General features: G+C 40.2%; 1 protein-coding gene across 1 annotated transcript in view; it reads right to left on the bottom strand.

Moving 5' to 3' along the window:
- Positions 1-15145, bottom strand: part of LOC118833699 (tetraspanin-36-like) — a 63120-nt gene that overhangs the window by 8725 nt on the left and 39250 nt on the right. The window contains exons 3-4 of the mRNA XM_036741084.1: positions 7655-7846; positions 3914-3988 (exon numbers count right to left, since the gene is read on the bottom strand). Of these exons, the coding sequence (XP_036596979.1) occupies positions 3914-3988; positions 7655-7846 (267 nt within the window). The remainder of the gene's footprint in view (positions 1-3913; positions 3989-7654; positions 7847-15145) is intronic.

The following is a 15145-nucleotide window of genomic DNA, read 5'->3' as shown; positions in this document are numbered from 1 at the left end:
GTTAGCACATAACCTAACATGGTGCCTTGTAAATGATTTTGTAGGTTCATAGAACTTAAGAGATGGAAGGAACCTTGGATGCCCATCAATGAGAAGATGGCTGCAAATTGTGGTACTTGAATAAATCAATTAATAGACACTTATTAAGCACCTACTATGTGTCAGACATTGTGCTAAACACTGGGGATACAAAAAGAAGCAAAAGAAAGTCCCTGTCCTCAAGGAGCTTACAATCGAATGGAGGAGACAAGCAAACAATTATGTATAAATAAGCTACTTACAGGATAGACAGGAAGTAATTAACAGAAGGAAGGTACTAGAATGAAGAGGGATTAGGGAAGGCTACCAGTAAAAGAAGGGATTTTAGTTGGGAATTACAGAAAGCCAAGGAGATCAGTAAGCAAAGCAGAAGAAAGAGGGAGGAAGGAAGAGAGAGAGAGAGAGAGAGAGAGAGAGAGAGAGAGAGAGAGAGAGAGAGAGAGAGAGAGTGAGAGAGAGAGAATCAGAATCAGACCTGAATTTTAGGAAAATCAGTTTAGTGGCTGAATGGAGGATGGAATGGAAAGAAGAGAGACTAGAGGTAGGTAGACCCTCCTTCCACACCCCTCTCCCCCAAGGCAGGTTATTAGAATAGTACAGGTGTGAGGTAACAAGGGACTGCATTAGAGTGCTGGCAATGTCAGAGGAAAGAGATGTTGCAATGGTGAAATTGACAGGCTTTGGCAACAGCTTGGATATATGTGAGGGGTGGGGGTGGGTTTAAGAGATGATGAGTAGTCCAGGATGATTTCTAGGTTGTGGGAAAATGGTGTTGTCTCCTATAGTAATAAGGAAGTGGAGTGGCGAGTGGGGAAGAATTTAAGGGGAAAAATAATGAGTTCAGTTTTGGGCATGTTGAGTTTAAGATGTCTACTGGACATCCAGATGGAGATGTCGAAAGCAGCTGGGGATGTGAAATTGAAGGTCAGTAGAGAGTTTTGGCCAGGATAGGTAGTTTTGAGAGTTATCTGCATAGAGATGGTAGTTAGATCCATGGGAGCTGATGAGATCACCAAGAGGAGTAATATAGAGGGAGAAGAGAAGAGAACCTAAGACACACCAATTAGAGGGTGTGATCTGGAAGAGGATCCAGCAAAGGAGACAAAGAAGGAGCAATCAGATAGGTAGGAGGAGAACCAGGAGAGAAAGAAGAGGGACTCAAGAAGGAAAGAGTGATCAAAAATGTCAAAGACTGCAGAGAGGTCAAGCAGGATGAGGACTGAGAATAGGACACTGGATTTGGATGGAATGTCATGGAATATTACAGTACCAAAAGAAATTATTAACACGGAGAATTCAGAGAAGCACAGGATGACATACACTGATTGCAATGAAGTAAGCAAAACTAGGGAAAAATTATACAAAATGACTACAATGATCTAAACGGATAGAACGATGAAACTACAAAAGAAACTGAACATTAATATTATAATCCCCAAGACACCTGAGTTGGAAGAAAAGCTGGCAAAACGTACTCCGCTTTCTTCTGCCAAAAGAGAGAGGCCTGTAAGTTTAGAATATTTCAAAGTCTGTCAGATTCAGTTGATACGTATTGATTGGTTTTTGCTGTTGTTTGGTTGTATCTAACTTTTACTGATCCTGTAGACCATACAGTCCATCAGTGTTTCCAGGAAAAGATACTGGAGTGGTTTACCATTTCCATCTCCAGTGGATTAAGACAAACAGGTTAAGTGCCTTGCCAAGGGTCACACCCTGGTAAGTATCTGAAGCCATATTTGAACTCAGGTCTTCCTGACTCCAGACCCAGTGCTCTATCCACTGAGCCATCTAGCTGGTTAGTTTTCCTAAATTGATTTTTTCCTCTTCCTTTTAAAAATCTTTGTTACAAAGGATGACTGGTTCACAGGGTAATGGGAAAATACATTCAGAAATGAAGATGATATAAAAATGAGAGGTCTATAATTTTTTAAATAAATAGATAAAGGAGCTATAACTAGTAATTCTGACATTCAGGGCTAGCAGCACTAAACAAGCCCTCAACTCAGTGAGAATAAGTGGGAAGGGGCAAGAAGGAGACCTTGTGACAAAGATCCTAGGACACTGTGAGGCCACTGATTAGAAGACCATTGCCTAGAGAGAAAGAGAAATCGGATAAGGGAAGAACTAGGGAAAGGCAGATCCAGTGTGCTACTATCAGGAGGAGGCATGCCATCTGGTAGCTTACTAGTTTAATTAATAAATCTTGCTAACTACTTTTAATGATGCTAAAGGAATGAAAGTGCTGTTAAAATATAAATATAACAAATTTTCCAATTACATATTTTTTTAAAAAACCTTCATTTAGGTTGAACAAATTGTGGTATATGAATGTAATGGAATACTATTGTGCTATAAGAAATGAGGAGCAGACAGATTTCCTAATAACCTAGAAAGACCTATGTGATCTGATGCTAAGTGAGGGGAACAGATCCAGGAGAACATTATACACAATTACAGACACATGGTGTCTGTGATGACTAACTTTGATAGACTTGACTCCTCTCATCAATGCAAGGTTCAAAGAGAGCTCCAAAAGACTCATGATGGAAAAAGCTCTGCACATCCAGAGAAAGAATTATGGAGTCTAAATGAAGATTGAGGCAAACTATTTGCTCTCTCTCTTTTTTCCCTTCTTTTTTGGTTTTGTTTCTCCTTTGTCATGATTCATTTCATTGGTTATAATTCTTCCTTACAACTGGACTATTATGTAAATAAGTTCAATGTGAAGGCATATGTAGAACCTACATTGGATTACATGCCATCTTGTGGTGGGGAGAGGGAGGGAGAGAAAATCTGGAACCTCCAAACTTGTGGAACTGGGTGTTATAAACTAAAAGTAAAAAATAAATTTATTATTAAAAAACCCTTCATTTAAAATGTTTATATTCTCTAAATTTCTATGCTCTGGCACAAAGCCTCAATTGCTCTACTCTAGGTTTGACTTTCTAATACAGCTAAGAGAGCCCACGGTCTTTGCCTCTTGTCCTTCTCTCAGGTCGTTCTTCTCATCCCCCACTCCCCCCTATTTACCTTCAAATATGTGATATAAGAGGAATAGTTTCTTTTTGAAATTCACAACTAAAAAAAACCAATGAGGCCTATAGAGAGAAAAGGTATGTACCAGACTACATCCAAAGGAAAATATAAGCATGTAAAGTTCTTTTAGGGTTAAAATTTAGTCCTAGCTAGCCAGAGAAAAGGAAAGGTATTGAAAAGCTGAGAAACTGTGGGTAGAAAAGATACTAATTCTCTAAGGGGGGTAGGGGGTCCAGCTATAAGCTTTCTGAGAAGACAGGCTAGTTTTTGTATTAATATGACCAGAGCCTAGCAAAGTGCCTGAACACAGGGTAGTAGATAAATGCTTTGTCCAATTAAACTGAAGACTAGTTATGCCACTGAAAGTTTCACATTTAGTGATTCAGGGGAAAACTCTGGACTTGTAATACTACAACTGCCTACCTTTCATCAGTTATTTGGTGTTTCTGCTAAGCACTCATGTGCTGCTACCTCTTTCACCAGCCAGTCATTGGGAAGCAACCTCCAGGTGCCTTGAAATGGGGCTAAGGACACTTACCAAACATTCCATGTGCACACAGAATATTGCTGTTTAGTCATTTTTCAGTCACGTCCAACTCTTCATGACCCCCTTTGGGATTTTCTTAGCAAAGATACTGGAGTGGTTTGCCATTTCTTTCCCTAGCTCATTTTACAGATAAGGTAACTGAGGCAAACAGGGTTAAGTGACTTGCCCAGGGTCACGGGCTAGTAAGTAATCAAGTCCTTCTGACTCTAGGTCTGGTGCTCTATCCACTGCACCATCTACCTGCCCCCAAGACTATATCTATGATATTAATTATATGACTATTCTACTTACCTTCTCTCGATAAATGAATCCCAAAACAAAAGCGGCTGCTTCTGTGATAAACATCAGCAAAAGAATGGCCAGGAACTAACAGTGAAAAGAGATCAATTTTTAGTATTTTGAAATGTAAAGAAACTAACAGTATCTTTCACAAAAATCTAGATTTAGACATTATTCTTGTCTTTCTCAGTGGGCATTGTTTCTTCACTTAGGCAAGACAGTACTCTTTAAATTAATCATAAAGCCCTAAAGCATATGAGGGAAGGACAACAATTTCAGGAGAGGCCCCATGTTAACTAAAAAAGTACATGAAAAATGTGATCCCAGCCCAATTATTTCAAACTGGACCTGGATACAACGTAGAGAGGTTGTTGAGTAAGAGAGCTTTTCAGACAATCTGAATTACCAAACTGGGAAGGGGAAAAAAAGCCTTCTTGGTGTTCTTTGGCGCTTGTGTTCTGTTTTTAGATTTCCTAGAACAGCAACTGACCCCTGTGGAGAAACCACAGCCCAAGCAGCTTCAATGTACAGCCCAAAGATTAGGGATGTCCACCAGCTGTTCAGGCTACAAACCACAGGGGAAAAATTAAAAGCTCTTGGTGGCCAAATGTCCCATGGCCAGGACTGGAAACAGGTAAGCACAAAAGAAGATTTATGTTTTGAGGGACTCTATCAATTTTTATGTCACTGTCTCGATGCTAATTGTTCCCCCAAAATGTGTCTTTTTAGGACCTCCATAGCTTGGCTAAGGTTTCTGATGGCTTTAGTGGAAAGATTGTCCCTTTTATTTCATTATAGATGTCCATCTTACCCCCTCATTTGCCATAAAATTCTGACGTGGAAATTTGGGCCTATGACAATGAATGAGGGAATGAAATTTGACAAAATTTCCATTGTTTTAAATGCATAGCTTCATCATTTAAAAATCTAAATAAATTAATTTTAAACTTTAAATTTGCTGAACTGCTTTGTTACAAGGGATGGTGATATAAAAGTAAAACAAAAGAAATCTGTAAGACCATTCATATAGGTACATGAAAATCAAAAGAAAATGTACAAATCCTATTCTTTGCTACCTCTTCCATAAAGACTCACCCTTTCTTGACCTTACATCTTCCATTCCCCTTTATGTCATCTCCCTCCACAACTGAAAGTGATCTCTCTCTCTTTGTCTGGACCTATCTTTTGAACTTATGATACTATCCCTCTTTTCATAATTATCTGTGTACGTATCTCCCCCATACCACACCTCATTGGAGTAGAAGAATTTTAGAAGCAGGTTCTATCTTGTCTATGTTCACATCCTCATTCCAATTTGAGAGGTTGAGAGGGAAAGAAGGAGAGAATTGGGGAGAAGGGGGGAGGGAGGGAGGGAGAAAGGTAGAAGAAAGAAGAAGAGAGGAAGGGAGGGAGACAATACATAATTATAACTTGTCTGTGTCTAATGATTATTTACACCTGGATAGGGCCTTTATAAAAATCCAAGAGAAGATCTTTGCTCTCTGATGTTTTAAGATCAGTGCCTAGAAATGAACATTTAAGTTCCAATGCAGGCAGAATATGAGATTTATAAGCCTCCAAATAGTTGCTGCCAAATATTTATAACTCACAACTCCATGTATTGGTGCATTCTTCATTTTAGAATTAAACTCTGTGCTTCAGATGAGGGGCGTTAAAGATGTAGTTCTTGCTTCCCTGTCTTGATATAGTAGCTGATTCTTTTTGAATTTCCTACTTATCTTGCACCTAAGCGAGCAGTTGAGGACCCAAAAAAGAACCACAACCCCTTTTCAGATTGCCTTTTTGCATTCTCAAAAAGGGGGATGGCAGAAGCTTTATGCTAATTCCTCATTGCCTATTAAAACAGTTGTTGATAAGCCCAAGTTATCGTCTCTGAATCAAAAAAATAATTTTGAAGAGAGTGGGAGGAAAGAAGGACACAAGAACATAAATAAGTAAGTTATTGTTTGGGGTTTTTTGGAGGCAATCAGGGTTTAAGTGACTTGCCCAGGTTAAGTGACTTGGCCAGGTTAAGTGACTTACACAGCTAGTAAGTGTCTGAGGCCAGATTGAACTTAAGTGCTCTATCTACTGCACCACCTAGCTGCCCTAAGTATATTATTGTTAAAGGAGGCCACAAAATCACAATTTCTCTCCACTCATCTGACTGTGTTTAACTTCCATTACTTATAACATAGCTTTAGTCCCTTATGTTAGATTACAAAGTGCCATCATTTCTTTCCTTAACTAGGTTGGAATTTGCTTTTGTTAAATTTCAGAAGCAATAAGAAGCAGAAAAGACTAATTAAGCAAAAACTGCTTTCCGTTTTTGAAAACCTTCTTGATAAGGGCACAGACTAGAAGTGCCCGGGTAATGAAGATCTTTGCCAGAAATCATCTACAGATAAAAAGTTGCCATTGTCAATGTCTACAATCTGAAAAATAGCTTCTTTCTTGGGCAACTGTTAATAAAAATATGGCTAAAATATTATCTAAAAAAGGGCACTTTCTGTTTTAAGGACTATGGGATGATAGTTTCTTCTATGAGCTTCCAGGTTAGAGGGTGAACATGGTTAGTGTTGCACCTTCATTTTGTGCACATTTCTTGGGGTGACTTTGTGAGTTTGGAAAACCTCCTGACAATGAAACCTTGAGAAACCAGAATGCACAGGGAAAGAGATGTGTTAACCAGGTGAACCAAGTTAACCAGGAACTTGATTTTGTTTAAATGCTTAAGCTTTTCTTGTTTTTTTAAAAAAATCTTTCCTAAAATTAATGAGTTCAATTTTCTGCCTTAGTTGACTGACTCTAGTATATGTAGTTGAATTATTCTTTGATGACTGAGAATCAGATGGTAGCAGTCACTGTCACTCAGAAATATCACTCATTTATGGAAATGCTTGTTTTATTCCATAAAATAAAATTTAAAAATAAATATGACTTGTCACTCTTTAGGGCTATAGATGTAGAAGGTATTATAGAATGGATGTATACTAATCCTGCAACAAAAACACTACAACTCTATAGAGAGTTGGGGTAGGTTTTTTTTGGGGGGGGGGCTGGGGGTTGGTCATGTGTATCTCCTTCAAAATGCTGAGAATGCTGAGTTATTTAAAGGTTTGACAAATTTTGTTCATTTAATCTAGGTTTTATTGTGTCTACTTCTCGCTTCTCTTTCTTCCTTTCACTACCCTCCCCTCCTCCCATGTTCTCCTTGTTCCATACCTTTAAGAATAATTGTCAATCCACCCACATCCCTATCCCTGGCACTCCCTATCCATTTTCCCCCTTGAAACCTGTGCCCTGGCACTTGCTTGTGTGATATGGTATCTGACAATGGCAACTTTTTATCTGTAGATGACTTCTGGCAAAGATCTTCACTACCCGGACACTTCTAGTCTGTGCCCTTATCAAGAAGGGTTTCAAAAACAGAAAGCAGTTTTTGCTTAATTGGTCTTTTCTGCTTCTTATGTATTGTAAGGACAAGAGTCAATCCAAGGTGGTGCTAGAGCCAGGGCTAGGAAGCTGATTATTAAATTTTCAGTGTGAGCATGTTGCAAATTAGGGCTTAATTTATTGTTTTGTTTAATTGTCTAGACTTAGAAAGTGATGGAGAAAGTGTCAATAACACAATCAAATTTAAAACTATGTCCTGTATACATTCTCCACCTCTCCCAAGCTGGTTGTTAAACATTTAACAGGATGCTTCTAAGTCAGTCTCTGGAAAGGAAATCATTAAAAATCAATACTTACCAATCGCAGGCCAATTTGGGATTCTCTGATCGTGACAAAGCAACCAGTCACCCCAAGGAAAAGCATCACACCAGCAACTATTATGATAATGATGGCAGGCAACAAGATCTGTTCATCCCTGAAGAAGGCATCAAAGTCCTCATAGGATGAGATGAAACGTCCTCCCACAAATCCAAGGGTGGTTCCTGCAGCCTGAAATGCATGATAGTTATTTTCCCCACTTAACCAAATGCCATTAAAATAAAGCCATTGAGATAAAACATACCTCCCTCTTTGAGGAGAAAGGTTAAAGGGAATTATAGATGCAGAATGTGGCTGGCGCTACCATCCGATATAGTCTCGGTGTTGGCTGGTTTGGATTAATTGTTTGTTTTTTCCTCATTACAAGGGAGGGTTCAATTGGGAAGGGCTTATGTGAAGATGTGACTATGATGTGAAAACAAAATACATCACTAGAAACACCTCCTCCTCCTCCCCATTTAGCCATTGATGACAAACATTTCAGCTGAGTCCAAAAATGTGGTCTCACTGTCACATTTTCAAACTTGTGGCATCAATGCTTTGTCCTTTCCTATCCTTACTGATTAGTATACAAATATATTCTCTGTCCTACCTCTCCTCCAGAGGTAGAAATCGAGAATTAAAAAAAAAAAAGCAATTCTTTTTAGGCACACAAGATGGTGACTCCAAAAAAGTCATTTATCCCAGAGAGAATAAAACTGAAAAAAAAAAAAATACTGGGTGTGTCTAAGTGTGCTGGCTACTCACAGGCCCAAGCCCATTACTGACTGGCAGGGGAGCTTTGACCTGCTTAATTTCCAACCTAGGCCAGGTAGTCCCACCTTTGGCATTCTTGTGGTCCCCACTTCCCGGGGCAGTCATCATATGGTTGCTGGATTTAGTGTGGGCACCCGGCCTAGCCCACTACAGCTCAGAACTCCTGAGCTCAAAGGATCCACCAAATTCGGCCTTACAAGATGTGCTCTACCATACTTGCCTAAGAATGCAAATAGGGCCCAAAAGAAAGTGATCTATCCCGTCCTTAAAAACCATCAGAGAAGTAAATGCTGCAGGATCCCATAAGCTGCATTGCGAATCTGCAGTATAGTGACTCATAGGTGATTCTAGTGCAAGGAACTGTGGACTAAGAAAGATCTTGATAGAATCCCCACCTACCTTGACCTTTTTGGCCAGGGACAAATCACTTAGCCTTTCTGCGTCTCAGCTGCTTTGTGTATGTATGATAGGGATAGTCATACTTGTGTTGGCTACCTTAACAGGGTTGCAGAAAATGGTCTGAAGCCATTAAAATGTGCTGTACATGGGAACTAAGATTCTATAGCTAGGAAGTTCCCCTAATGTTCAACCTCCATCTCTTCTTCTATGACAAAGTCTTCCTTCCTCCTATTTTTAAGGGAGGAAGTGGGGAGGGAAGGGAGGGCAGGGATTAGCCATCCTTGCATGCTTCCCAAGATCACAAATTTTCACTTTAGCCTTTTCCCCTTAAGATCAAATCCTTTCCTTTTAACTTTTACTCAAAATGGTGGGAGGTGGTACAATACAGGAAAAGTGGAAAACAGACTCTGTGAAGGTCTACAATCAATCAAGAAACACTTGTTAAATGCCTACTGTGTGCCAGGCACTGTGCTAAGCACTGGGGATACAAAAAGAAGCCTGGGCTCCCAAGGAGCTTACAATCTGATTGGGGGGAGATGACCTTCGAACAAATATATACAAAGCAAGATATATACAGGATAAACAGGAGGTAATGAAAAAATGGAAAATACTAGAGGAGCAGCTAGGTGGAGTAGTAGTTAGAGTGCTGGGCCTGCAGTAAAGAAGACTTCTCTCCCTGAATTCAAATCTGGCCGCAGACACTTCCTAGCTGTGCAACCCTGGGCCAACCACTTCTCTGTTCACGAAGAGCCAAACATGACTGAACAACAACAAAGCACTGGAATTAAGAGGGCTTGGGGAAGGCTTCCTATAGAAGGTGGGATTTTAATTGGGACATAAAGGGAGCCAAGGAGGTCAGTAGTCAAGTGGAGGAGGGAAGGCATTCGATGCACGGGGGATAGCTAGGGAGAATACCTGGAGCCCAGAGATGGAATTTTTGTTCATGGAACAGCCAGGAGGCCAGTGTCACTGGATCGAAGAGTGTCTATTGGAGAGTAAGGTATGAGGAGACTGGAAAGGAAGGAGGAGGTTAGGGAATTGAAGGACTTCACTGCTGGCTTGAGAGGTGTGCTTTGGTAGGAGGGTAGGGGGTGAAAAAGCAGTGACTGAGGTCACCTGGGGCAACCAGGTACCATCCCAGATAATCCCCAGGGGGAGGATGTTAAAGTGTTTTGAAAACAAGTAGGAGAACAGGAAATCGAGGCTTAATTTATGTTGTCAGTGATTCATGAGTCTTCATTTTTCACAACAAAGAAACTACTGATCTTGCTCCTAACACTTCAAGTTGTCTGTTCACTCGTTCTATTTATCATAATAGTTGGTATTTACGTGGAGTTTTAAGGTTTGCAAGGTGCTTTACAAATATCTCATCTTATCCTCTATCTTCACAACAACTCTGTGAGGTAGATGCTATCATAATTCCTATTTTACAGATGAGGAAACTGAGGCAGACAAAGATTTGCCCAGGGTCACACAGCTAGAAGAGGTTATATTTGAACTCAGGTCTCCATGATTTCAGGTCCAATATCTACTCATTGTACCGCCTGTCTGCCTTTGTTTACTCAAAGATCTACTGGGGTTCTCATTAATGAATGGAAAACTTGGGTGATCTATAGGAAAACAAGGCTTAATACATCTTAGAGCTGCATATTTATAATGAATGAATGGTGTAGCCCTTGTCTCTGAGTAGACTTTGACATGTACATAAAAAAAAATACCCCACCAAAAACCCCACAGCACCTATGGAATCAACTATAGAGTAATGCAGTTGAAACAACAGAGAATTAGTAGATGGAAGAATTAGGTTCAAATCCCAGCTCTTGAGCATAGTATGAATTGACACATGGTGAGGTGAGCAGAACCAGGAAAACACTTCATGCAAGAAAACAGAATAGCATTGTAGAGAAAAACAGCTCGGAAAGGCTTCGGAGCTCTGATCAGAACAGTGATCCACTATGCCTCCAGAGAACATAACAAATCATCCAGGATCAATCCAGAATCACAGTGAAGCATGTTATTCACCTCCTGATAGATAGAAAGGTAATAGACTTAAGATACAGAAAGGGATCTACATTTTTGGACAAAACTACGATATAGATTCATTTTGCTTGTTTGTTACAAGGTGTGTGTGTGTGTGTGTGTGTGTGTGTGTGTGTGTGTGTGTGTGTGTGTGTATGTGTGTGTGTGTCCTTTCTCAGTTAACTGGAAGGGGGGGTTCCCAAAAGGAGGGAGGAGGTTGGTAGGAATAATGATGTCCTCCAAACGAAGACCATTGAAACATTTTTTTTTAAATGCACAGAGGAGAACAAAAGGAAGTTTAGAAAGAAGCACAAACAGGAAGGAGAGTTTTGAAAATAACTTGTAGAATTTATTATATACATTTTTAAAAAGCAAGTCTCTGAAAATGGACATTCTTAGTTTCACAAACCTCTTTGTGGTTTGCTCTGTGTGTGGAAACACACTTTTGGCAGGAAAAGTGTTTAAGAATAAAAGGTAATTTAAAAAAAATCCCAGCCCAGCTTATTGTTTTTGTTTCCATGAACAAAACACTGCTTTCTCTCCCCCTCCCCTCATTTAATTTCCTTTTCTATAACAATGAAGAGGTTGGACTAATGGCCTCTAACATCCATTCCTTCTGGTTCCAGATCCAGGATGATATGATGAGAAATCTCCCTTTGGGCCTAGGTGGTGAGCTCCCCAAATAGGCAAAGACCAGCCCCAACATAGCAGATTCAAATCCTGCCTCTCTCTGGCACTTAATACTTATGAGACCATGAACAAGTCAGTTAACTCTGGGCCTGAGGGTTTGGACTCAGTGAGGAGCAGCTGAGTGGCTCCATGGTTAGAGTGTTGGGTCTGGCATTAGGAAGACTAGTTCAAATCTGTACTCGCTGAGGCAAGTCACGTCACCTGTTTGCCTCAGTTTACTCATCTGTGAAATGGGGATCACAGGGTTGTGAGGATCAATTGAGATAATATTTTTAGATGTATTTAGCACAGTGCCTGGCACATAATTGGTACTACCTATATAAACGCTTACTTCCCTCCCCTTCCCCTTAATGACCTCTGGGGTTCTTTCCAGCTTCAAAATGATAATTCAATGAAGCCCCAAATCTCAGATGTTTGTAGCCATGTCTCTGTATAATTGCATTTACAGGTATATCTCTGAATAACTGTACATAGTTCATAAACGAGACACGTGGTTTCTTATTTGCTCCTTCCTAACCCATCCCCCTTTATTGAATTATCTCCCTCGACCCTGTCCCTTTTCAAAAGTGTTTGTTTTTGATTACCTCCTCCCTCTATCTGCCCTCCCTTCTATCGTCCCCCCTTTTTTATCTTCTTGCTCCTTCTTTCCTGTGGGGTAAGATACCCAATTGAGTGTGTATGGTACTCCCTCCTCAGGTCAAATCCTATGAGAGCAAGATTCACTCATTCCCCCTCACCTTGCCCCCTCTTCCCTTCCTACAGAACTGCTTTTTCTTGCCACTTTTATGCAAGATAATTTACCCCATTCTATCTCTCCCTTTCTCCCTCTCTCAATATATTCCTCTCTCATGTCTTAACTTGATTTTGTTTTTTAGATATCATCCCTTCATATTAAACTCACCCTGTGCCCTCTGTCTATATATATATATATATATACACATACATATATACATACATACACACACACACACACACATATATATACATACACACACACACACTCATATATATGCATATTCCCTTCAGCTACCCTAATACTGAGGTCTCATGAATCATACACATCCTCTTTCCAAGTAAGAATGTAAACAAAACAGTTCAACTTTAGTAAGTCCCTTGTGATTTCTCTTTCTTGTTTACCTTTTCATGCTTCTCTGATTCTTGTGTTTGAAAGTCATACTTTCTATTTAGCTCTGGTCTTTTCACTGAGAAAGCTTGAAAGTCCTCTATTTTATTGAAAGTCCATATTTTGCCTTGGACATATGAGATATTTTCAAAGATAATGGAAGGTAATCTCTCAGGAAAATCTCTGGGTGTGAATGGGGTGGGGGTTAGGTATGGCGGTGGGAAAGGCCTTCTGCAGAAGGTGGCATTTGAGCTCAGTCTTGAAGGAAGCCAGGAATGCCAGTAGGCCAAGGTGAGAAGAGAAAACATTCCAAACATGGTGGGGTCAGCCATGGAAAAGGCATAGAATTAGGACATAGAGCATTGCGTTCAAGGCAAAGCAAAAGGTAGGCGTTCGCTGGATGACAAAGTATAAGGAAGAGATTAAAATACAAGGATACTGGAAAGGTAGAAAGGAGCCAGATTATGGGGAGCTTTAAATGTCAAACCGAATTTTATATTTGATCCTGGAAGTAACAGAGATTCATCACTCAAGAGTTCCGTGAGCAGGGGAGTGATGTGGTAAGACTTAGGATTTAAGAAAATCACTTCGGCAGGTGAGTGGAGGATAGACTGGAGGGTGGGTTGTGTTTGTCCTTCCTTTTCAAAGAGGACCAAGACATATCAGGGGGATGATGACATGACTTGCAGTTCTGTGCAAGGTCACCAGCCTCACTTTCTCCTCCAGAGCCATCTGGGTCCAGTGGCCTGATATTCACCAGGACGACTGGAGGTGGCCCAGGATATGTTGGCAGACCCTGGCCCTTTCAGGCTAAGGCCTTTTCATGCCCTCACTTAGAGTGAGGTAACGCCCATTTAGTGAATAGGCCTCTTAGAATTGGGACAAAGAGACTAACTAACAGGTGATTGTGGTGGTAGAAGCAGTAGGTGGCAGAGCTAGCAATTACAGTCATTCCTTGACTCCACATCCAGTGACTTTTCTATTCTACCACATACCTTCCTGTCTAGGTCCACATCCCTTGACCCCCATCAAAATTACAAGCAGCATCTGTTTTTATAATGACCTTCATATCTCCTGAAGTTAGCACAGTGCCTGGCAACAGAGTAGGCATTTAATTAGAAGATGGACATGTGATTGGGGGAAGGGAGATGGACGGCGAGAAGGACAGAGACAGACAGACAGACATAGAGACTGGGAGATAGAGAGAATGAATTATAAAGTAGTGAGACAGGCAAAACATTTGTTCAGTTCTAATTATGTGCCAAGCACTGTGCTAAGCCCTAGGAATACAAATTAAGCAAGCAAGACAGTACCTGCCCTCAAGGAGCTCAGTTTCTGATAGGGAAGGACAATGCATAAAGTAGTGCTAGGAAGGAGAGAGGAGGTAGTATGCATTCACTGGCATGGTCTGGAGATGTCCAGGAAGTAAGGTAAAGGCCTACATTCAATCCAAATACGGTGAAAGCCCCCTATCAGAGCCCAGGGTGGTTCTAGGGTAAAATCCAGCTTTCCAGAGGGAAGAAGATAGAAATGAATGTTGGCTTGTTGAATTAAATTGTATACGAGGTACCTTTAGTATATTTCCATGAGTATTTGCAGATCATAAATTTACTTGGATATATTCTGGAGCAAGAAAAATTAAAATATCAGTAGCCACTACTAACTAAAAACAAATGAGAAATAAAGATACCAAGAGAGATTTCAAAGGACCAGGATGTAATATTGAGAAAAGATTTTGATATTAAAAAAAGAAGCATAAATCAAAGTTACTAATATAAATGGGGAGTAGGGTGGAGGGAAATGTTTCGGTTCTCCGAATGAAGTACACCTTTCTGCTTCTTTAAGACCTTCAGGTACAGCCATACTTTGGGCTTCGCATAACTAGCCTTCTGACATGACAGAAGCCCCGAAGGAAATCACTCAAGCTGTCTCCATGTCAAGTTGTCTCAGAGATCAAGCACTTAAACCTCAAGGTCCCAAGAGCATGCCCTGTCTCCCTGCCACTGTATCTGACTATTCTGGTAGATCTATCACTCTAGAGTTATGGATACTTTTTGGTTAGGGATGCAAAGTGCAGGGAGCTTTTGCAGGTGCAGTCGAAGTGACAGAAATAAAATTTAAATCCCTAGCCGATAGAAAAAGTAGAAGCTTCTGGTACTGAAGAAAATGTGGAAGTGAAATAGAGTTTAGATAATTTGCCTATTCCAAAAATAGATTCAATAATCATCTTCTCTATGGTTTAAAAAATTCTTGCATATCATCTCCCACCACAAATTGGACTTTTCACATATTAAGTACTACTGAATGAGGGAGATTGAACTCACATAGCAAGATATTTGAGATTTCTTACTATCAGAATTGAGGAAGCTAATAACCATACTGATGCTAGATTTCTAGAAATAGAAATGAAAATTTAAATGGAAGAGGAGGAATCCATTTACAACAGTCAATTCTAAATTTCAAAACTAGCTCTGGAGTCAGGA

This window comes from Trichosurus vulpecula, chromosome 1 (assembly GCF_011100635.1).
Source record: "Trichosurus vulpecula isolate mTriVul1 chromosome 1, mTriVul1.pri, whole genome shotgun sequence".
NCBI lineage: Eukaryota > Metazoa > Chordata > Mammalia > Diprotodontia > Phalangeridae > Trichosurus > Trichosurus vulpecula.
The sequence above is the reverse complement of the archived record's forward strand: the minus strand, read 5'-3'. Positions and strand labels throughout refer to the sequence as shown.